At 54.0% G+C, this 22,765-nt stretch overlaps 9 protein-coding genes across 9 annotated transcripts; 4 read left to right on the plus strand and 5 right to left on the minus strand.

Annotated features, from left to right (window-relative positions):
• Nucleotides 1-12: 12 nt before the first annotated feature.
• AYO21_07336 (hypothetical protein) lies at nt 13-1,821 on the plus strand (the record flags this gene model as incomplete). The annotated part of the gene is made up of 4 exons (XM_022657293.1): nt 13-126; nt 349-808; nt 863-1,530; nt 1,600-1,821. 4 exons carry the CDS (start codon nt 13-15, stop codon nt 1,819-1,821), a joined length of 1,464 nt encoding a protein of 487 aa, XP_022510466.1.
• Nucleotides 1,822-2,474: 653 nt separating this feature from the next.
• Nucleotides 2,475-5,505, plus strand: AYO21_07337 (hypothetical protein; the record flags this gene model as incomplete). Its single annotated transcript, XM_022657294.1, has 6 exons — nt 2,475-2,549; nt 2,621-3,071; nt 3,119-4,067; nt 4,117-4,227; nt 4,278-4,341; nt 4,435-5,505. 6 exons carry the CDS (start codon nt 2,475-2,477, stop codon nt 5,503-5,505), a joined length of 2,721 nt encoding a protein of 906 aa, XP_022510467.1.
• Nucleotides 5,506-5,866: 361 nt separating this feature from the next.
• AYO21_07338 (hypothetical protein) lies at nt 5,867-7,003 on the minus strand (the record flags this gene model as incomplete). The annotated part of the gene is made up of 1 exon (XM_022657295.1): nt 5,867-7,003. One exon carries the CDS (start codon nt 7,001-7,003, stop codon nt 5,867-5,869), a length of 1,137 nt encoding a protein of 378 aa, XP_022510468.1.
• A 522-nt stretch (nt 7,004-7,525) lies between these two features.
• Nucleotides 7,526-8,395, plus strand: AYO21_07339 (hypothetical protein; the record flags this gene model as incomplete). Its single annotated transcript, XM_022657296.1, has 1 exon — nt 7,526-8,395. One exon carries the CDS (start codon nt 7,526-7,528, stop codon nt 8,393-8,395), a length of 870 nt encoding a protein of 289 aa, XP_022510469.1.
• Nucleotides 8,396-10,849: 2,454 nt separating this feature from the next.
• AYO21_07340 (hypothetical protein) lies at nt 10,850-12,006 on the plus strand (the record flags this gene model as incomplete). Its single annotated transcript, XM_022657297.1, has 4 exons — nt 10,850-10,886; nt 10,975-11,233; nt 11,288-11,451; nt 11,540-12,006. 4 exons carry the CDS (start codon nt 10,850-10,852, stop codon nt 12,004-12,006), a joined length of 927 nt encoding a protein of 308 aa, XP_022510470.1.
• A 282-nt stretch (nt 12,007-12,288) lies between these two features.
• AYO21_07341 (hypothetical protein) lies at nt 12,289-13,754 on the minus strand (the record flags this gene model as incomplete). The annotated part of the gene is made up of 2 exons (XM_022657298.1): nt 12,289-13,186; nt 13,273-13,754. The coding sequence occupies 2 exons, from the start codon at nt 13,752-13,754 to the stop codon at nt 12,289-12,291; spliced, it is 1,380 nt and encodes a 459-aa protein (XP_022510471.1).
• A 972-nt stretch (nt 13,755-14,726) lies between these two features.
• Nucleotides 14,727-17,241, minus strand: AYO21_07342 (hypothetical protein; the record flags this gene model as incomplete). Its single annotated transcript, XM_022657299.1, has 3 exons — nt 14,727-15,963; nt 16,024-16,054; nt 16,104-17,241. 3 exons carry the CDS (start codon nt 17,239-17,241, stop codon nt 14,727-14,729), a joined length of 2,406 nt encoding a protein of 801 aa, XP_022510472.1.
• A 609-nt stretch (nt 17,242-17,850) lies between these two features.
• AYO21_07343 (hypothetical protein) lies at nt 17,851-18,863 on the minus strand (the record flags this gene model as incomplete). Its single annotated transcript, XM_022657300.1, has 2 exons — nt 17,851-18,483; nt 18,546-18,863. 2 exons carry the CDS (start codon nt 18,861-18,863, stop codon nt 17,851-17,853), a joined length of 951 nt encoding a protein of 316 aa, XP_022510473.1.
• A 524-nt stretch (nt 18,864-19,387) lies between these two features.
• AYO21_07344 (hypothetical protein) lies at nt 19,388-21,338 on the minus strand (the record flags this gene model as incomplete). The annotated part of the gene is made up of 3 exons (XM_022657301.1): nt 19,388-20,545; nt 20,597-21,161; nt 21,247-21,338. 3 exons carry the CDS (start codon nt 21,336-21,338, stop codon nt 19,388-19,390), a joined length of 1,815 nt encoding a protein of 604 aa, XP_022510474.1.
• Nucleotides 21,339-22,765: the final 1,427 nt, after the last annotated feature.

The following is a 22,765-nucleotide window of genomic DNA, read 5'->3' on the forward strand; positions in this document are numbered from 1 at the left end:
CAAGGTTCCAATATGGAGAAAGGTCACTCAGTACCTTTCACCTCCTCCGAAGGCCACTTCTCCAGCGAGGATGGCAGTATCCAGATCGACTACGCTGCCGAGCAAAGACTGGTGCGGAAGTTGGATGTACGTGCCTTGCTCCATTGTCCCCCTTGAAAGATCTATATTGACATGGCTACAGCTTCATATCATGCCGTACGGACCCCTAATTCAGGGCAGCAAAGACAATGGCTGATGGTGGTCCAGGTTGATCATGCTATTATATATTCTCAGTTTCCTTGATCGGTCAGCAGTCCACACCCCCTGCATAAGTCTCGTCCAGTCGGTTCTATTACTAACACCTCACAGCGTGAATATCGGCAATGCACGGTTGGTATTCATCGTTCCCGCCCCCAGAAGCCATCGCTGACAGTCACGAGGCTGTACGGGCTGGAAGCCGACCTAGGTCTACATGGAAATCAATTCCAGATCCTTGTCTCGGTACTCTTCGTCACCTACATTACCTTGGAGCTTCCATCCAACCTCGTCGTCAAGAAAATTGGTCCATCAAGATGGATCTCCTTCATAGCCCTCTCCTGGGGTCTAGTGGCTACGTTTAGCGGGTTTGTGCAGAACTTTGGAGGCATGCTCGTGTGTCGCTTGCTGTTGGGTGCCTTTGAAGGTGGCATGTTCCCGGGGGTGGTCGTTTACCTCACCTTCTTCTATACCAAAAAGGAACTGGCCTTGCGGATTGGCTACCTCTTCACATGTGCCGCTCTGGCTGGGGCATGTGGAGGGCTTTTGGCGTATGCAATTAGCTTCCTGGACGGTAGGTTTTGCTGATTTTGTCTTTCTCATGGACCACTTGCTAAAAGGATATCAGGTGTCGGTGGACACCGAGGTTGGCGGTGGATTTTGTGGCTCGAAGGGGCGCCAACCGTTTTGTTGGCAATCGCTTTCTGGGCCTTGATTGCCGACGAGCCTTCCACAGCCAAATATCTGACCGCCGAAGAGAGAGCTTTGGTGGTGGCACGTCTTAACCGCCAGCCCGGAATGACCAAATCGGCCAAAGAATTGCACTGGAAAGATGTCAGAGAAGGTCTCCTGGACTGGAAGGTCTGGGTCTTTTCTTTGGCGCAATTTGGTGTCGATGTCGCCCTCTACGGCTTCAGCACATTCCTGCCAACCATTATCAGGGGTATTATGCCCAAGGCCACGAGCGCCGTTGTCCAGGCTCTCACCATTCCGGTTTATTCCCTTGGAGCCATCACATACCTGAGCGTGGCCATCGTTTCCGACCGACAACAGCGGCGTGGACTTTACTGCGTCATCTTTGGTACTATCTCCATCACTGGTTACTGTATGCTCATCTCGGATGGCGGGAGCGCCGTTCACTACGCGGGATGCTTCCTGGTCGCTTGTGGAATGTATTGTGTCATCGGCCTCCCACTCGCTTGGCTGCCTTCGCACACTCCACGTTATGGAAAACGTACGACAACCATCGCCCTTCAAGCCATGATTGGTAACAGTGCGGGCATTCCGTCCAGCTTTGTGAGTGACCTCCCTTGAGACTGTTGACGATCACATTAGAAGTGGGAAGAACTAATCGATCAATAACAGCTATATCCGGCGACCGATGCCCCCCGTTACATCGTGGGACATGCCGTCACCCTGGCCATGGTCGCGTTCGGGACGCTCAGCTTTGCTTTCATGTGGGGTTACTACTCTGCGGTCAACAAGAGCAGGGCAGCAGGCAAGCAGGACCATAAAGTCGCCGGGCTGTCAGACGACGAGATTGAGGAGCTGGGAGATAACAACCCTCGTTTCAGATACATCACCTAAAAGGAAGCTGGAGAGGGTTGGATCTACGACTCGATCGCCATTGTCGTCGTAATATGCAAAGGAGTAGGGTTAGGGTTGTGCACAGAAGCAGAAAGAAAGACGATTGAGGAACAATATTACAATGCTTCCATTCCTCATGAAGCGCTGTACAAGACCTAGACGAGAGTAGGGCTCTGACCAACCCCTGACATACCAGGCTATACTAGATTGCCTTGAAGTCTTTGGTTTACACGTGGGAATCCCGTTAGACCATCCATTGTAAGAGGGTCAACGGTGGTAATTCAATAGTTCTACCCCACCAATAGCCCGCAGAGCATCTGTCGAGTGGCTAGTGACTGCGATGCGATGGTGATGAGCTAAACCAACGCCTCAATCACGACATCCACAAAGTAAATAAACTGGGGCACTGGGAGCGAAATCCGACACCCACCTTCGACAATTAATATCCCAGGTAAATCACCCATGTTCATTACCTCCTACTCCTGCCTGTGACAAGGTCAGGCAAGCTGGCGAGTCAGAAGGCGGGATGGCGTCCTCGTCCTCGGCCGATACTGTTCAGACGACCCCAGATTCCAGACACGCGAGGAAGAAATTCGTGTGCGCCCAACAGAACTGCGGGAAATCATTTGTGAGGCGCGAGCACCTGCACCGGCATGAATCCAACCACAAAGACGGCGACCTCACTTGCCGTCGCTGTGCTGCCCACTTCAGGCGGCGTGATCTATTGGGTAAGTAGACTCTGGCTCTCCCGCGCGCGCGCGCCATGGGATGCTCCGTTCTCTAACTCTACCGTGGAGAGCGCCATGTGCAACGTCACCGCCAAAAGGACGCCGAAGCAGGGGGAGAGGGACTCGGCAACCTGGCTACGAAGAAGCGACTGTGGAGGGACAGTGCTGGGAGGATAGTCAACGCCAGTCGGCCCCAGAAGATCGTCACCACCTCTCCAAGGCTCGATGCCAGATACGATAGACAGACTCAGGCAACGGCTGAGGATGCTCACAATGCTCTGCCATCTCCGCCTATCTCAGATCCGAGCACTGGACTAGACCAGATGAGTCATGAGCAGGTTACAGGCGGCACTTATCTCCAAGGCCCGTGGCAATCGATTGATTTGAACATGATGTTTCCAACTCCAGGGGCCGGTGACCTTGACTTTCTGTCCGACTCGTGGTGGTCCGACCAGTCGTACCAGACCACGGCAGAGGGCCCTTGTGGTCTCCCTTACAACGATGTTTCTTTTCCTGATACCAGTATGTAGAAGGCAATGCGTTGGCTAGGTAGATACTAACAGTCGCAGCAATCTCCTTCAGCACATCACTGCCGACATTGCAGTACTACAGTTGGCTTTTCGGGAATGACTTTCCCAACACGACTGACCCTCAGTCCGAGCCATTGCCAGACATGACAACTGGCATCGGGCTCACAGATCACCAGATGCAGCATCATTCGGTACCAGATCGCCTTGAGCCGAACCTTCCCCCGCCTCCACCTCCTCCTGTTCAGTTCCGGAACGAAGACACCAGGTTCCCCTCCCTGAACACCCATGTACGCCAGACTGTCGGATATCCTTCTACAAATACGCAACCACGTCTCTCACCACAAGGTCTACCTAGCTATCCCTCCGCCCCGACGAACCAAGGCGGTGCGAACGAACTCGGCATGATCGGGCTTGACAGTCCTGATCTATATTTCCCCTCAAGCCGACAGACGAGAAGCTCCACGCGGACACCATCTAACTTTGAGGATTCTCCCAGCCGCACCCTGCCAGACACGTATATCCGACGACGTCCGACGAAGCTACCCGTGATCACGAATGAGGCCCGCGACGGGCTGCTGCAATTGATCGCTCAGGCTCGGCCAACCTTGCCAGACAAGTCAGAGATCAGCCCGTGTGACCCGCTGCTGTCTCTGCAATGTTTGCAGCATTACAGTGATTTGTTCTTTACACGGTTCAACTCCACGTATCCCTTGATTCATGCGGCAACCTTTCAGAGCTCGAAGGCACACCCATTACAACTCATGTCCATTGTCCTTCTGGGGGCCACGTATTGCGACAAGAGGACGCATCTGCTGGCCGTATGTGTGCACAACATCATGAGACCGCTGATTCACAGCAGCAAAGACTTTGGGCCGAGACCCAAACTCTGGATGTTACAGACGATTTTGTTGGTCGAGTGTTTTGGCAAGAGTCGTGCTGGCGAGCGCCAGCACGACATGTCCAACCTCTACCACGGACTTCAGATCAAGTAAGGCAAGACACTGCGTCTATATATTCCCTTGGACTAACTCTGCTAGCCTCCTCCGAAGGAGCGATTGCCACAACGCATATCTTCCACCTTGGGATGAAGCAACTCAGACGTTGGAAGACTACTGGCACATGGCAATTGAGGCGGAAGAAAAGCGAAGGTATGGAGAGCTGCATCAAAGTGTTGTTCCAAGCTCACTTCTTCCTACAGACTTGCATTGATTTCCTTCATGTGGGACACACAGCATGCCATCTTCTTTGCCCAGATCCTCTGTGTAAGTGCCGGGACCCTTTGCCCGCTTATCGCTGGGGGGGCCTTTGAACCCATGCATCAGACATAAATGCTGATGCGCCCCTCAAAACAACAGTTGAATGCGTCGGAACTCAAAGTGACCCTCCCCTGGGATACTGCTATCTGGGAAGCCGACACGGCCGAGGAATGGCTCCATCTAAGTCAAAACTCTCCCGCACCCCTACCGTACCTCACCGTGTTGCAAATGTACACAGACCCGAGTGTGTCGTCCGCGCCCATACATCTGAACGCCCTGTCCCGGGTTCTGGTTTTCCATGGACTCATGTCTCTCTCGTGGGATTTCCGGCGTCGTGATCAGACGGCTTTGAACAAGAACGCTACTTCAACGCAGGTCAGGTGGCAATCCAAGATCAGCGCCTGCTATGCGAAGTGGAAGGAGGACTTTGATCGGTACACGCGCGACGTCCTGTCAACCTTGTCCACCGGTACAGCCGAACATGGCAAATTTCAACGCTATGCCGTCGCCAACTCGGCCGTCTACCATACGGCACAGCTGGTCCTGGAGGTCGAAACTGCGGATCTACAGATTCATGCCGGGGCAAAACACATCACCGGCCGACCCGTCACGGACCTGGATCGCCAACGATCGCGCGTGAGACTGAACGAATACATGTCGAGGGATGATGGGAAGGGGATGGGCCAAGCGACATGGCACGCCGCGCGACTCATCCGCGACGGCATCCGCAAGCTGGACAACTGGGATGTTGACGACATGATCCTCTTCCCCTGGTGTCTGTACCTAGCGACCTTGACCTGTTGGACGACATACAGCATTACCGTTGGACATGACGCGGACGAGCCGCGAAAGCCCCTTTACGACCAACCCGCGGCCGATGATGCGGAAGCGGGCGAAGACGACGACGACGACGACGACGACTGGGATTCACGAACAGACATGAACGCTCTGGTCAGTGCTCTGACGAGGCTCGACCCCGTGCGACAGACCTTCGCCAAGGACATCTGGTCCGCAGCCAGGACGTATCGGCCACATGGCCTGCTCAATTGCATCGTGAAGACTCTCGCAACAGTCCGGTGGGCAGTGGTCCGAGAGGGCGTGATCGTGCTTACGCATCTGATCGACCGGACCAGAGGAGATGTCCCGGGTTCACAGTCGGACGCCGTCTAGCGTGCGTGCCCATGCTGGGGCTCGGGACGGCTTTATGAAGCATTTCCCAGAGAAAGAAAAGAAAGACCAATCAATCGGGCGCAAGTGATACCTCGGTGTCCAATCACTCGTCATTATTCCTCTCTCGGATGACGAGAACTTTATTACCATGTGGTTCGAAGCCGATGGATGGACACTGCTGGCTGGTGACGACGTAACCGACCAAGAAGGCGAGCCTCCTTGACGTCCAGAAGATAGTAGACAATGCGAATGTAAGAATAGTAGTAGTATAGAGTGTAGAAATCTGTTGTATTGGGAAAACCTTGGCGCGAACTCAGGGGGTTATCCACATAAAACGGATAATACACCATCTACATATCTCTTACGGCAATTCCAATCTCGAGACCTGGCTCCACCATGCCCTGACAAGGGCCTTGACACGCGGGACGTGCCACCGGGGACCATCGCCAAAGCAGACGCCACTGTGACCCAGACTCTCGACCAGGGGCATGATCAGCTCAGCGTGGCTGTTGTTGGTTTCCTGGTTGCCGCCGCACAGGGCCATCTGCCAGGCCGCAAAGTCCCAAACGCCCATCTCGGTCTGGACATGGGCTTCGATATCCAGCGCCGACCACCACTGGTCCATCCGCACTCCCCTGACGCGCAACTCGGCCGCGACACTCCCGGCCATGGCCTGGCGCGCGATCTCGTCGGCCCCGCGTGTGTTTGCCCGCATGTACCCCTGCTGGCGGAACTCGATCCGCGCCGCCACCAGGTCCATCATGTAGGCCACGTCGTGCAGGGGCGTCGAGTGCCGCAGCGAGCGGTCGAACGCTCGCCGGCCCGCTGACTCGGGCGGCAGCAGGGTGAGCCAGTCGGCCTTGCTCTTGCGGGCCCCTGTGGCCGTGCTGGCGGTGAAGGTGGTGGCGGGTTGACTTGTCATCATGGCCTCTTGGAGACAGGCGTACCCGTAGTCCAGAGCCGCCCAGGCAATCCGCCCGGCCACTGTGTGCTTCCTAGCCCCAATGTATGGCCGGATGTCGAGCGGGGGGTCGACGATCTTGAGAAACCGCTCGGGGTCGAGCCAGATGCCGTAGTCGAGCCGTGGGCTGAATCGTCCCGAGCGCGGCTGGGAGAGTTGTAGTAGTGACTGACCTGTGTCTCGGTCGGTGACGGTGGGTTCCACCGAATATTCTGTAGTGGCTGCACATACGGGCCTGATGATGTTGGAGATACCAGTAACGACCCCCTCCATCGAAGTGTGAGACGGGTCAGATTGAGCACGTTCGTCCACTCGGTCCATCCTGTCTCCGTCCAGGCCAACCCCAATTGCCCTGCCAGCCTGGGCGATAGCCTGGCTCAATGTCGCCGTGTCACCGTCGCGGTGGGCGAGCACAACAGTCTCCACCAGATGTCTGAGTTGTTTGTGATTCTGCTTCAACTCCAAAGCCTTTTCGGCCTGTCTTTTCCTGAAATTGCGCTGCGCGACTTTGCCCTTGTCGCGACGCCGCTGCTGCATCAACGGGGAAAATCAGATCAGGGCAAGGCCGTACAGACGGACGGACGGACGAAGAAAATTTACTGCTCGGACGGGCGAGACTCACACGTAATACCAAGTCTGCATCTTCTTCCATGGCCATTCTCCGGGGGATGTTTTATGGATGGGTGAAACAGTGTCGTCAAGTTGGGAAGAGAATGGTTATGGTTATGTGATTTGTGGTGCGACGGAGTTCATGACAAGCCCGTTCAGCGGATGAAATATCGTCCCGATCACGTAACGAGGCTCCGCGCGCGACCCACCAAGAGAGTACTACCAGGTGGCAAGGGCTACTTCACCGGTGATAGATGTCGAACTGGGGGATTACTAAGTAGTAGTATATCTCTGCTCTCCAACATATAACAGTTGACTTTGCCGTGGTTTTCGTGGTCATTGCCCGTCTAGCTCGAAAATTCTAGGTTCTGGCCAAAACCAACTAGGTCCCGTTCAACCGCTAGCTACTTAGGTACGAGGTCCTGTTGACAGTCTTTCTGTGCGGGTGGCATGGCAAACGACGACAAGATTTCTTCCGTGGCCCGAAAGAAACGGACGGTCCTAATCACAGGCTGTTCGGACGGCGGGTTGGGTTCTGCACTTGCGATTGCTCTCCACGAGGCTGGCCTCCATGTGTACGCCACGGCACGCAACCCTTCCAAACTCGCTCAGGTACAAGCTCACGGGATCGAGACCTTGACATTGGATGTCCTTTCTGCAGAGTCGATTTCGGCCGCGGTAGCCAAAGTCACCCACCTGGACATATTGGTCAACAATGCAGGCGCCCTCTACAGCATGCCGATCTCAGACATGTCGATCGCTCAGGCCAAGGAGCTCTTCGATCTAAACACCTGGTCCTACCTCGCCATGACGCAGGCCTTTCTGCCACGGCTGCTCGAGTCCAAAAAGGGCATTGTGGTCAATCAGACCTCGTCAGCGGGTCTGGCGCCCATCGCCTTCCAGTCGGCATACAACGCCTCCAAGGCAGCCATGATCATGTTTTCGGACTGTATGAGACTGGAGCTGGCCCCCTTTGGCATCAGAGTGGTCGACCTGAAATCGTCCAGTGCCTCGTCCAACAACTTCAGCAACAACATGGGTGCAAAGCTGCCCGCCGGTTCGCTCTACGCGGTGGCGAGGGACACGGTCGAGAAGGTCATGCGTGGAGAGACGTTCCCCGTGGAAGTGACGGCGGAGCAGTGGGCGAACCAGGTCGCGAGAGACCTACTGAAGAATGATAACCCTCCGGCCAACATCTGGAGAGGAACAAAGGCCTGGGTTGCCTGGTTGTCGAGCATTCGGCCGTTTGCATTGCCAGAGGGGTTACTCAAAAAATTGGCCGGCCTGGACGTCGTGGAGCGGGCCGTGAGCAAACAATGAACGGCCAGTGGTGGTCTGTCACTCCATCTGGCTGATACGACGTTGTAGTGCCATACTGACATACTGTTGCTTGAGGATATAGCGAGCGCCTTGGCACTCTTAGTCTAATTTCACTAGACCTACTACCACTCTGCCAAGGTACGATAGAGATAGTACTACTAGAAGTACTAAGTACTATCAGTACCGGTACAAAAGGAATCGAAAATTACTTGTATATATGTCTTGTCTTTCTAAATTCTGACAGATCACGCAAAGAACCCCTTACCCCACAACAAGGGCGAATCCGAATACCGCGAGTTCGAGTCACGGTTACGACAGAATACTTATATTTCTAGGTCCTGTCAGGTCAAAACTAACTCCGGGTTAGTGGGCATCAGGACCTCGATTTCGAATCCCCTCCCTCCCTTCGGCTTCCTATCAGGTCAATCTAACATCGGTTGGAGGCAATAGGATCAGATCCCCGGACCCCTCGACTCGACGACGATGTCAACCTCGTAGTATAAAATTCGTAGTATAACCGGCCGAGAAAAACCAACTCCGCAAGGAGCGAGTTTTCCTTGTCACAGACCAGTAGGTTGAGCTGTTCTGTGACAAGTTTTTTTGCCATTTGTGGGTGATGAAAGAACCCGTGGAATACACACTGCTTGGGGTACAGTCGTTCGAACTCCTTAAACACCCTACCTTGAACTCTAGGCATAAAGTAGGAGTATACTCACTTTTGTAGAGAAGGAAGCTACTACTACTGCTGTAGTAGTAGTATTAGTAGTTAACTTTTCATATGGGTCTAACAAGGAAGGGGGATGCGCAACATTGACCCGAAGTTCTCAAAATGGTTTTATAGAGATTACGTTTAGCAGACGATGTAAGGTCAACAGGTTTCTGCCGTGACGAGTTTAATGAGCCTTTAATGTTGCGTTTAGGTCGGGGCATTACAGAAGATTTTATCTCAGAGAAGAAGTCGTCTAGCTAATAATTAATCTACTAGTAGTAGTAGTGACTCCACATGGGATTCGCAGCGACTGTAGACTGTGCGAACTCTGACAGAGCTTGGTCTGTTGTAGCACTATGCTACTGGCTCTAGTACTAGTACTTGTTTGATTCTGTATAGATACTTCTGTCTCTGATGCACGTCAGACGCATACGTCCTGAATGCTGTAGCATCATCTGATGTGCATCAGACGCAGCATCAGCAGCATCTATACAGTATCAAACTATCTGCGAGGGTCCCGTAAAGTACCAGTATCAATGCTCCCACTGTCGCATACCAAGTATCCTATGGAGTTGAGGAGGACAAGGTAGAGATCAACCAAGTTTACTACCTCCGTATACTCTATCCAGCACAGGAGGGTCAGGTGTAAGGATGAGCTCAGAACAGGTATGTGTTTTCTGCGATTTGCGTGTTGATAAATCATCACTTCTGGTGTTGAACAGCCCAGAGCTGGACAGACCAGTCGATCCATGCGAAGAGGGTAGATCGAATGCTGGTGTTCATTAATTACTACGCTGACATTTACCGAGTACTACTGGTATCTACCACATCAATTTGTAAAAAGTCTTGAAGAGGAATCTTTACTCCTTCGGGAACGAAACAGACTACTTAGCCATGAAATTAACAAGCTAAAGCGGTTAATAGTAGAAGTGCTGAACCACTTCATCATATCGTGCACGCTGTTGCCGCATGAGGGCCTGAAGCCATATAGCTTTAGTATTCACTGCACACAGTAAAGGATCACTGTTTCAGACCAAATATATGTTCATTCCCACAACATGAGTTGAACTGCACGAACGACAGAAATCGTGGTCCTAAGTGTAATGCCAAACACGACACGAATTTCGCCAAAAGCGGAAAATCCAGAGCGGACGGGAGAGACTAGTCTCTTTTCAGAGCTTTGATCACTTAGTCAGGTGCGATGCCGGCCGGTCCGAATTCGTCACAAAGTACTCGAACTTGTCCTGGTGGGCATTCAAGTGTGCATAATGTGGTCTTCATCTGGATTCGAGCTGATGATAATTTTACGTAGGACTCGTGCCATGCCCTGCCTATTCTGGTGCATAATTTCCTGATTGGGATGGCCGTGGCATTTCCCGAGAGCGAAGGCACGACCAGGAGCGACTTCCATGGGCGATATTCATTGATCAGCAAGCAGCTAGCACGACAAACAGACACAATCAAGTCAGTAGTGGTACTACTGTCTGGGCTTTGTAGCGGCCAACTATTAACATTGTCACAATCCGTTTTAGGAAATCGCCGACTTTTGTTATTCCCGCTGCAACCTCCACCGCCTCGGCGTCTGCAAGCTGGGGTCATTACTATCTCGCCCTCCAAGACTGTAATTTGATAGTACTACTTACAAATAACTAGTATTTTACCTCTCTGGCAATGACTTAAAATCCCGAGTCTGCTCAGATTTGACTCCTGCTTGCAATCAATTCCCCAGCGGGTGCGTGTAATCAATGGCTTCTAGCACGTCCTGGAGACCAGGATTGTTTGGTAAGTAAAGCCCCCACGGGACTCGTCATCTCACCTTCTTCTCCTTTGACTTCAAGTTCCTTTTTTCTCATTCACTCTCGAAATGCAGACAACAAGGTCGTATTCTGCACCGGCGGATCCGGAAGCATCTGCTCCGGCCAAGTCAGAGCGCTGGTCGCTCTGGGCGCCAACGCCTGCATCGTTGGACGGAACGCTGAAAAGGCGACGGCGGTGGCGGCTGAGATTGCGCTCGTGCGACCTGGAAGCACCGTGCTGGGTCTGGGAGGTGTGGATGTGAGGAATCACGACAGTGTCAAGGGAGCGGTCGACACCTGTGTGCGGCGTCTGGGAGGGATTGATTTTGTCATGTGAGTGAACTACATTCATATCAGCGAGTTCTCTGACTAATTTTTGCTTTCAAGAGCTGGAGCAGCAGGCAATTTCATCTCAACCATCGACGATCTCTCGGTGAATGCGTTCAAAGCAGTGGTCGACATCGACCTGGTGGGCTCGTTCATCACGGCCAAGTTGACGCTGCCACATCTCGCCGCCTCTGCGGAACGAGCCAAGGCCAGCAAAGATTCAGGTGAAGTGCACAGTGCCTCTACCAACTTGAAGCTACCTAGTACTACTTGCTAGTAGTACTTACTAGCGTACTAATTCTTTGCTTCCAGACTCACCAAGCCTGACTGGAGGCCGGATCATCTTCGTCAGCTCGACAAACTACCACGCGGCCCGAATCGCCCAAGCGCACGTCTGCGCAGCCAAGGCCGGCGTCAACGCCCTCTCGGACTGCATCTCCCTCGAATACGGTCCCAGGGGAGTCACCTCGAACGTGATCGCGCCGGGCCTGATCGACGACACCGAAGGCGCCAAACGCCTGACCGATCCTGCCCTCAGGGACGAACTCGTCAGAAGTGTCCCCGTCCAGCGGCTGGGCAATATCAAGGACATTGCAGACGCCACGGTCTTCTTGTTCGCCGATACGGGGAGCTTTGTCAATGGTTCAACGATAGATGTTGATGGCGGGGCCTGGCGTATCAGGGCTGCGGGTGCTGGGCCGAGTTATCCAGCTTTGCCATCGCGGGAGAGAGGTGGGCAGCAAGGAGCAACAACGTCGAGAGTGAGTTCGAAGATGTAGTAACTAACTACATGGCACCAGGGTCAAGGTGGGATCAGAGAGGAAGCTAGGTGTGAGACATCGTTTCTATTCCAGCGTTTTACGTGGATATCACAAGTCTGTCAGAGGATATTTGCACACACAAAACATGATGATGACATTCTCTATTTTTTTTGTTGAGAGGAAATTGCAAACATATTAGTAGTAATGTAGTACTACTACCAAAACATCAGAGTTACCAGAGCACTTTTGAAAAACATCCGTGCGTTTACCTCCATACAATAATGCTCGTTCATAATGAGCCTACAACCTGACATTCTCGAGCTTGCTCATCGTCTCTCCCAGCGCGAAGTCGCACGCGGCCTTCCTGCTGCGGACCTTCTTGGCCTGCGCCGGGGTCACCCACTTGGCCTCGACGGCCGGGTTGTAGCCCAGGCCGCTGAGGCGGGCGATCTCGTCGTCGGGCACGGCGCGGTCGGTGTTGACCTTGCCGTCGGCGCGGGTGTAGACGGTGACGACGCAGGCGCCGCCCAGGCCCAGGTTGTGCTGCAGGGCGTACTTTGTGTTCTTGACCAGGCGGCCGTTGTTGGCCCAGCCGCGCAGCTGCCACGTCAGTTCGGCGCACTGGGCCAGCCCCGTCGCGCCGAGCGGGTGGCCCTTGGAGATGAGCCCGCCGGACGGGTTGATGATGGGGCCCTTGCCGCCGTAGGTGATGTCGCCGTTGCGGACGAGCAGGTGGGCCTTGCCCTTTTCGCACAGCCCCAGCCCGTCGATCGTGATCATCTCGTTGGTCGAGAAGCAGTCGTGCAGCTCGCACACGGTCACGTCCTTGGGCGTGATGCCCGCGTCGGCGTACGCGGCCTGCGCCGCCCGCGCCGCCGTGCTGTATCCCACCAGCTCCATCGCGCTGCCCGAGTACAGGTTGGGCGTGTCCGACTTGAGCGCCTGGCCCGCGATCAGGATGGCGTGCGACTTGAGCTCCGGCCGGCTGTCGAGGAACCTCTGCGACACGACCACGGCGGCCGCGGCGCCGTCCGAGGTCGGTGAACACTGCAGCTTGGTGATCGGGTAGTGGATCATGGGGGAGTCCATGATCTGCTTGAGCGTGTAGACGTCGCGGAACTGGGCGTAGGGGTTGCGCGACGAGTGTTCGTGCGAGACACGCGCGATCTCGCCAAAGTCTTCGGCCACGGCGCCGTATCTAACCAGAGAAGTTGGTCAGTAAATACATACAAGTATGAACCTCTTGGGATGGTGAGGATAGACTCGAAATCAGGCAAAACTTACTTCTCCATGTACTCTCTGCCGGCGTTGCCAAACATCTGCGGGTTCTTGGGTGCCTCGGTGTCTCCTCTGGTCTTGCTCATCAGCTTCAGACTCAGGGACTGCGGGTGCGGGCCGTCGCTGGCGCCACCGCCCAGGGCACCGGGTTTCATCTGCTCGAAGCCGAGGACCAGGACGCAGTCGTAGATGCCGCCTTTGACGAAGTTGCGGGCCATGTGCAGGCCCGTCGAGCCCGTGGCGCAGGCGTTGTTGGTGTTGTAGATGGGGATGTCGGTCATGCCGAACTGGTAGAAGCACAGCTGGCCGCTGCAGGTGGGCATGGCGCAGAAGCAGCCCACGCCGGCCTCGACGTCGTCGTACGTCACGTGCGCGTCGAGCATGGCCTTGACGCCGGCCTCAAAGGCCATTTCGGTGTGGTACCGCACGCGGCGGGGCTTGAGAAAGGCGCTCATGCCGACGCCGAGGACGTATGCGTTTCCCGCCATCGTGTGTATCTACCGTGTAGTCCGAGTTTCAGGGTATTAATATCGGTAGTTAGCTACACCCAGTAAGTGAGTGTGATGTTGGCGATAAATATGACGGGGGTATGACAAAGTCGAGATAGAGTCGGATCACAACTTTGTAGGAAGAGGTAGGTATATAACCCTCACGATTTATTATGGAAACACACACATTCTCTCTCCCTCCCTCCGTCCCTCCACCTCTCGACGATACAAGAAGACCGAGGTCTGCTCACTCGCTTACCCTCCCAAACCCCGCACCACAGTCCGTCGTCCATCTCGCGCATTTGATTGGCGGAGCGACCATCGAAGCATTTCACGCCTTGGTCGGCCTCGAAACTCGGCGCCAAAACACCTCGGCCCGAGTATCCGACAGGGGTCTTCAACTGGGTGAGAAGGAGACTCAGCGCTGAAAAGGACCAGTGAAGATGAGTAAACCCGAACAAAGCGTGCAAAATCAGTCACTGGCAGGGAGGAAAAACAGCTGCTCGAGGCCCCAGCGGTCAGGTGGGCGATTTTTCGTGACTATGAAACGCCGAGTCAACAGCATGAGGCCATGGCCTTCAACTCAACGGTATCGTACAGTGACATGCGAGATAGGAGCCACCTGAGCTGGTGATTATTTCACACCGCATGTTCCCTGCCCTAAAGCGCATGCGTGGCCCTCGCTGAACCAAATACACAGCAATGACAGAAAACATATTACCCAAGATACGCGTCTATATCCAAAGACTTTTCCTCGTACAAAAACCCGACCAAAAATAATAACCTGGGCAGCGCTGGCAGATCAGCGCTGGCAGCAGTCGAGAAACCTCAAACGGCAATTCTGGCCTGTAAAATATCGATTCATCAATGATGAGTCGGACACAAGCATGATCAACCATGGACAGTGAGAAGCTTGGGACAATCCTCGCCAGTCAGCCGATTGCCCCGTTCCCACCGATAAGGTCCTCTCTCCTAATCTGGTGAAGCCAGTTCAGCAAACGCCACAGCAGGTCGTTGGCGCGGCTCCTGCTGCCTTTCGAGGTGTGATCCAGTCGCCGATCCCCGGGGAGTAAAGGTATTCATTTCCGTTTGTACAGTCTCTCTTCGTTGCCGCCGCAGGGTCCGCCGCAGCCACGCCACAAACCCTTTGCTGCTGTTCTGGACCTTGCCCGCATTGCGAAAGAGGTTCGTCATGGTCTTGACCGTCTTACTTGTGAGCGTGTCTATTTCGCCCCGAGGCGAGATGTCGACCACCAGTCCGGTCTCTTCCACGTCACCGGTGCTATAGTCCACGGTGCTGTGGATGTCGAACCCGATGTGCCTTCTGTCCTCGTCATCGGTGTAATGCCCAAACAAGAATCGGTCCCCATACATGAGGATGCGGGCCTCCATGATCTCCTTTGACGGGGTGCGCCGGTTGTCAGCAAAGTCAAGATAGGGCCTTTGGATGAAGTACGATCTGTGACACATGGCCATGAGGTCCGCCATGCTGTAGAATTGACGAGGGAGAAGCCGCTTCTGAATGGGGTATGCGAATGGCATTGCTACACTCCAAGCAATGAGAAAGACCATGATGCCGATGTAGGCCGACAGTGAAAACATGAACCTGACTTTCTCGTCATCGTCCTCGAGTTGCAGAAGGCCACCGATGAAGATCGGGAACAGCGGGGACAGAGTATTCAAGATGGAGAATGTCGCGACTTTGTAATGGCCCTTGACAATCGCCGTGATGGGAACCTGCAATGGCGATGTGGTGATGTACGCCAGGAGAACAGTATCCGCCGCGTCGCCGGCTTTTCCAAACATGTTGATAAACGGTTGCATGAATCGCATGTTGAGATCCACCCACTCAATGATCGTCGCCGTGAACACGCCAGTCACATAGACTGGCGCCGACCGGAACAACAAGGCGTACACAATGAGCTTTGATTCGGGATCTGTCGGGTCGATAGGCGGCAGGTGGAATGTGTGGTTGCCAGCAGAAACCGACATGGATGACGGTATGCTCCAGTCCTTGTCCAGACGGAATCCATGGAAGACGATGCCATTGATCAGCCCGTAGATGGCGACTCCGAGTCCTGCCCAGACCAGGACTACCGACAAGACGACCCAGCCTTTTCCACAGCCAGGGCTATGGCGGTAAGGATAGTGTTCGCACTCCGGCCATGTTCCCTGGTTACAAGGCGAACGCTGCTCGTCGTCGCCGCCCCTGTATTTGTCACAGTCATCGACCGGACTAGGCTCTTTAATTCCCATCAATCGTTCGTACCAGCTAGGTTCGAATTTCGTTGATGGACGTTCTGTTATCAGTGAGCACATGTTTCACAAAATTCAGTGCATGCAAATTACCTGCTGCGTTCCAAGTCGGGCCAATGCCATACACCAAAGAATCTGCACCTGGCGAGCCAGCAATGGTCTTTGTCCAGTATCCCAGTCGAAACCGATGGTTTGCTGATAGGACTTGCTTCGCTTTGCGGTTGTGGAGCAACTCAAGGGCAGAGAAGTACTCTGTAACATCACAGTGGGCGAAGAGAGCGCAGTAGTCGGCAATGGTCACAGGATCCCACCTGAGGCCAGTAGACTTTCCTCGGTTGAGGTGCGCAACCCAAAGCACGTACGCTGTCATTACAATGTGTCCGATGATAAGGAAGAAGGCCGGCCACGCTCGGAGCATCAGAGTCCAGGCCGCTGTTGCTTGTTCGCCATCATTTTCGACGGTAGCAGGACCGCTGGCGAACAACGCCACCTTCAAGCTGACAATGAACCCCACCATGAGTTGACAGAGCAGGGAGATGACCGAAGTCAGACCCCGAGTTATCGAGATATCCTGCCACGGAAAGAAGGCGCCACTGACGCTTTTGCTGGGTTCCTTGCCCGAGCTCTCGATCTCGCCTTGGTCTGCCATGGCCACAAACGGCTTCATCCTGATGTATTCGCGAACAAGGTGCCGGAACAGGATCACATTGAGGGTGCCCAACGCGGAAGGGAAGTAGCGGGATATCATGCGAACATTTTCGCTCGACAAGTGGTATTCACCATTGGTTCCGGCGGCGAACCACAGGGCCACGATTCCGCCGGCCGTGCCGAGATATAAGACGGTCAAGAAAACTGTCGAATACCACTTCAGGATCGGGGGCCAAAATTCCAGCTTCGCCAAATTTCTCCTACTGACGTCTGAGACGGCAGTCAAGGTGACTGTCCCCAGCCAAAGATTAGCCAAATCTCCCAAAACGCGCACGGGGGGAGTGAATAGTCCACCTGCAGGTTGCGCCGGCACATTGGGTCGGTCTGCGGCCATCTCCTCATTTCCAGAGAGGAATCTGATTCCTAGGTCGGCTGGCGACTCGGCTCTGTTATTCAAGAGTGTCGCTTGCGACCGGTCCGCAACGTTCGAATAAGGCGAAGGATCCCGCGAGAACGTCGAGGAAGAGGATTGCGGCCCAGGCAATAGCCCCGGTCTTGCCAGCCGTTGCCATGAACCATCCATTTTGTTCACAATAGTCCAATTCAGGATGTCTCCAGGTTACCAGCAGTTGTAGCAAAGGGCGAGAGGATGCAGAATCGAGGTGGGAGTGATCAGAGGTGTTTTAAGGCTGCGGAAGGACTTTCTCCTGGGAGGGAGAGACCGGTACCTAGGCCCGTCCCTTGTGGATACGAGTAGCATAAGTTCCCTCGACAATGCATGCTCTTACGACAGGGGTCCTGTCTCACGAACGGTTGCTCGTGTGGTTGATTGAGCTCGCTTAGCCGAAGAGGGTCTAGATTGCAAGCCACATTCTGGATGACTTTCAGCCTGATGAAAATTCTTTGGGTCGCAAGTCACAAAAATGAGGGGAGGCAGCTCTGCAATGACGCTGAACAAGCTGACGTGCTTTAGTCTCGTGCATCCAACCGTTTTGCGTGCCTTGGTAGAGAAATACGCATGAGGCAAACGTCTGCCTCCAGGACTTGAGACTCAGGAACTTTTGGAAATCAGGCTGAAGATACGTCATCGTGCAGTGCGGCTGAAGAAAGGTTACCTAGCCTGCCTAGTACGCGCCACGGTAAACCAGCCTCTGCAGAGGGTGGGGACTAGCCCGGAGTATTTCCTTCCATGCTACGACTTGTAGGTGGCCGCGTATCTAGACAGCATATGCTCTTCGACCGTAAAAGCCTTGCCCTCAGAGCCGTCCAGGGGCTTGATGACACAGTCTGCGTTGCCGTCCAGAAAGAAAGGAATCGAATACCTGTCCGTGCCAGAAGTATTGATGACTCGGTGGATATTGCTCTTATACGCGCCACTGGTCCAGGCTTGTAGCATGTCTCCGACATTGACTACATATGCGTGTTCTTGGGGCGGCACGTCGATCCATTCCCCGGTAAGCTCGTTCAGGACCTGGAGACCGGAATGTCCATCCTGGAGCAAGAGGGTTATGGCTCCAAAGTCTGTGTGTGCACCGGCGCCAACTAAGTCCGCGTCATCAGATCTTGGGTGTGGAGGATAGTGAAGCAGTCGAATTGCAGCGATGGGGTCCCGACAAAAGTCTTCAAACACTGCAGTGTCGAAGTTCTTCAGACCTCGAGCCAAGATCCGCATAAGCACAAAGGACAGGTCAGACACAGCCTGATGGTATTCCAGCAAGGGTTGTTTGAACACTGACTCCGGGATCCGAGGAGGCCAGATATTCGCTTCTTGGAACGGTCTGAATGGCGGCTTATTGCCCGGAATCTCGCGACCAACATAATATCCCTGACAGGATGTTAGCTTGTAATTTCCAGCGTCCAGGTCAAGTCCAATGACAGACTGCGTACCTCTTTCAAATCGGGCTTCATGCCATCTTCCAAGGTCTGGGCGCCAATGATCTCGAATCCGCGGCCGGGCTTCCCACTGAGCTTGCGCTTCTCGTCGTCAGGCAGATCAAACAGCGCCTTGGCGGCAGCAAACACCCGCTTCTGGAGACCTTCTGAGACACCGTGCCCCGTGATCTGGAAGAAACCACTGGTTGCACAGGCCGTGCGGATTTGTGTCACTACATCTTCAGCCTCAAGGGATTCAGGGTCGTTGAGGTAGGCTGTGAGGTCGACGGTTGGGATGGTGAATGCAGGCTGACCGTTCGTATCGGGAGACATGGTATGTTGCCGTGAGGCAGACCAGACAGGTCTGTGATAGACTCAGAAACCGAGGTAGGAAGCGACATTTGATTCGAACGTGGTTACACGAGGTGCTGTACTTGTACTTGTACTTGCACTTGGGAATCCAAGTCATCCGAGTCCCTGGTCAATCAATCAATCGGGGCACTCCGTTATCTAAACCACACTAGTCTATTATAGGGAAGGTGCTGTGACTCTAGGAAGGGACCGGATTGGCTGCCCTTATCGCTTAGATAATTGACCGGCTTGCGCCTTACCTGCCTTTTCAGTCTCCTCTGTGCTAGTTTGGGGATGTCAACTAGTCCGTTTGCTTCACTTCAGATCTGGCGCGCAATCCTGTTAGAGGATGTCGTATATACATGTATATTCAAGAATAAAATATGCACCTGCATCATGATGCTCATGGCATCAATCATCCATGTAAATCATTGCGAGGTCTCGATTTCTTTTCGATTCCCTTCAGCCGACAAATGAAGCCAGCGACCTGGTGAATCTCCCGAGTTTCACTCGAAAAACAAATCTCTTTCAAGATCAAAATTGAAGATGTGCTCGACGTCGAGCGAGGGGTCGATCCAGATGTTAGCGGCTGGAAGCTCTTGTCCGCTTTGATCAGATATATCTTCAGCCTGGGGGAGCGTATTGCACAGGACCTGAGCGGTTCCGGACTGTTTGACGAACTCCAGTGATCTGTTCTCGCGCACTGCCTTGATAGTGCCTTCGACGATCCTGGCGACCTCGCCCGCCGTGTAATGCAGGTTTTTGATTTCCCGCAAGACAACCAAGCACGCGTCGAGTTGCTGCAGGCTCCTCTGCCGTATCGCCTCACTGGTCGACCGGGCATCCAGTAAGTGGACACTCACTGCCGCACAGACGGTTGCAACTCCAAGAGCAGGGATCACACTGGTCAAGCCGGCGTCGTGCAAGTCTCTGTGGATGCGAGTCATGTCGTTGGCTGCCCTTCTCATTGCTCTGGCATGAGCTTGATACCGACAGAGTTCTTCGTCCAGGTAGAGGTCAGGCGTCTCCTCCATACACTTTGTCCATTTCTTGATGGGGACTTCAGGTTTATGTACCAAGATGGCAGCCATCAGAAAACTCAATTTGACCATGGACACAGTCAGGAGTACCCGTTTCGACTCGAAGTCATCGGCAAAGTGCCACAAGTCGAATGGTGCTTGATGGTTCCAGTCCTGCAATTCCGAGTCCATTTGCCACACTCTGGAATCTTGCGCTGCAGGAGTAACATTCCGTCGGTCGACACTATGTAACAGGCGCAAGACTCTGTGGATGATAAGGCACAGTTTCGCCTTCTCAATACAGGCCGCTTCGAGCATACGCTGTGACGAAGTGCCTTGCCCAATGCTGCTGAAATCTGCGTGATCCAGCATGAGTTGGTCCAGAGCCATGATACGGGTTGGCTTCCCCATGGAGAGGCAGACATCGGCTTCTTTCATCACCAACGTCCACCAAAGACGTCTCTTAAACGGCGAATCGGTGCTGTTGGCTGCTTTTTGGAGGGCAATCGAGTATGCCTGCGTCAAGGCTATCCCCATCCAATGCAGTCCGTCTTTCGGGTCGTTGTTGCTTGACCAGCTGATGCACAACAAGGCCGCCTGACACACTGTTATGCGGTCAGGTTCCACCTCCATGTCAAGCAGTGCCTGGTGCGCATTAGCCTACTCATTCCCCCACTTTACCATTAGGAAGCCAACCTTTGCCTTGGAATAGAAGCTGTTTCTCGCAGCCGCTTTGCTCTCGTAGCCATATCTCCTGATCTCGTCAAGTTCCACGGCAGCAAGCCCGGCTCCAATCAACGTGTGATACAGAAGAAGCGAGATTTTGGTTGGAGATTGCCCCTCAATGGCAGATATTATGTCGGGAACATCGACAATGGGAAGGAGTGGTTGGACGAACTCTGTAAACCGTTGAAAGATGAGTCTTTCAAATCCTGGGTCGGGAAAATCGAAGCATTTCTTTGCGCAGAGGTACTGCCAATCCTCGGCCTGGAGGGTTTCGGGAAAGGGTTTGACAAAAGGGGGCAGTTCGATGTCTGTAGCCAGCTTCGCGAGGCACGAGAGCGCCGGCGCAGTAATCTCCGGGTTACGACTCTGCTGAGGCGTATCGGTGAATGTAAAGGCTGGACTCGAAAGAATATCGAAGGCGCCCCGGTCCTCATGTTGAGTTGGTGCGTCAACCTCTGGATGCGCGTGAAAATGTCGATGCGACGAGATAGTTGAGTCCGGCGTTGGAGGGGAGGGTTGGACGACTTCCTGTCTTCTGGTGACACTCATCAGCACAGAACCACCCCGTATAGACTGATGCTGAACATACGGTAGCCGCCTCTTTCTTCTCCCCAACTCACATGTGACTCCGTCGAGTCGGCAGTTTGTACAGGAGGCTGGCTTTTGCGCCACGATATCGCAACGGACCTTTCGCCGACGGCACTCGAGGCATGCTTGTGAGGAACGCTTCTTGGGAGGTTTGTTCTTGATGAACCTGTATTTCGATCGAGGCGGGGGCGAGAGTGTCTCAAGGTCTGGCTGTATGGCACTCATGTTTGCTTGAGGGTGCGAATCTGGCACCGGTGGCAATTGCTGGAGTTCAATGGCTCCGAGGTAGTTGACAACGAGAGTGTGAAGAGCTCGTGCTCTGTGGCAATTTTCGCACAATCAAATTCGCAAGCAATCCGATTGCTGGAAGGTCGACCATCCAGCGCAGTTAACAAGCTCAAGCGGCGCAGCGCCTGCGACACAACCTTCATTCGTACAACCCACATATTAGCTTCTGCAGGGTCTGCCGCCATCGCCGAGGAACATTACCAGCAGGAGCAAGCCATACGACTCGCTTTTTCCCCCACAATGTTGGGGAAGCAAGTGGCACCTGGATCATGATGGTCGTGGTTGGTCGTGGAGCTTTGGGTCCTCGTGTTGATCACCCCGCAATCTCAGAGCCTCGGTTATCTATAAATGGATTAGCGTGGGTGACTGACTCGGATTTCCAGATTCAGTATTCATGGCCTCGGCTTTATTTCTCTTGCATTGACAGGGGGATATGGTTCTTGACCAGATGTGGAATGAAGGCCTAGAGATGTCGTGCGCATCCTGCTGTCCCATGGGCCATTGCAATCAATCCAGTCCAACATGGCCATCATAACGAGAAAGAACTTCACCTCCACGTTCCACAATGACACATACCCGGTCTTACAAGAGCGACTGAAAAAGGCAGAACTGACCAACAAGACCGTCTTCATCACAGGGTCTGGGTCAGGCATCGGAGCAGCGACCGCCCTGTCTTTCGCGAGGGCGGGAGTGAAAGCGGTCTTTCTCAGTGGTCGTACGCGCTCGACTCTGGAGGAGACACAGGATCGAATATCAAGGGAGTGTCCCTCTGTCTTGGTGGGGAAATTCGTCTTCGATGTCAGCGAGGGCTTGGACAAAGCTCGCGAGGTCTTTGCAGAGGCATGCAAGGTCGCTGGGCGTCCGCTGGACATTCTCGTGAACAACGCAGGCTATATTGCGTCAATGCCAACGACCCCGTTGCCGGGCGCCAAGTGGGATTTTGACAGCTACTGGAGACATTTCGAAGTCAACGTGAAGGGTCCCCTGGCTCTCGCCACGGCGTTCCTCGAACGCGCGTCGGAACACCCCACAGTCCTGAACATCACGTCTGGTGCCGCCGTGATTGATTTCGTCGCCGGTCTGTCCGGGTACGGCGCAAGCAAGATGGCGGCGTTCAAGATGTTCAGCTACCTCTTCCACGAGCAGGCCTCGCGCGGTCTCAAGGTGTTTCATGTCCACCCGGGGGTTGTCGCCACAGCGATGGCGAAGGAGGGGAATTCTAAATGTGATGACACCGGTAAGGAAGAAAACCACCCCCCCCCC

Source organism: Fonsecaea monophora (genome assembly GCF_001642475.1).
Source record: "Fonsecaea monophora strain CBS 269.37 chromosome Unknown Scaff55, whole genome shotgun sequence".
Classification (NCBI taxonomy): domain Eukaryota; kingdom Fungi; phylum Ascomycota; class Eurotiomycetes; order Chaetothyriales; family Herpotrichiellaceae; genus Fonsecaea; species Fonsecaea monophora.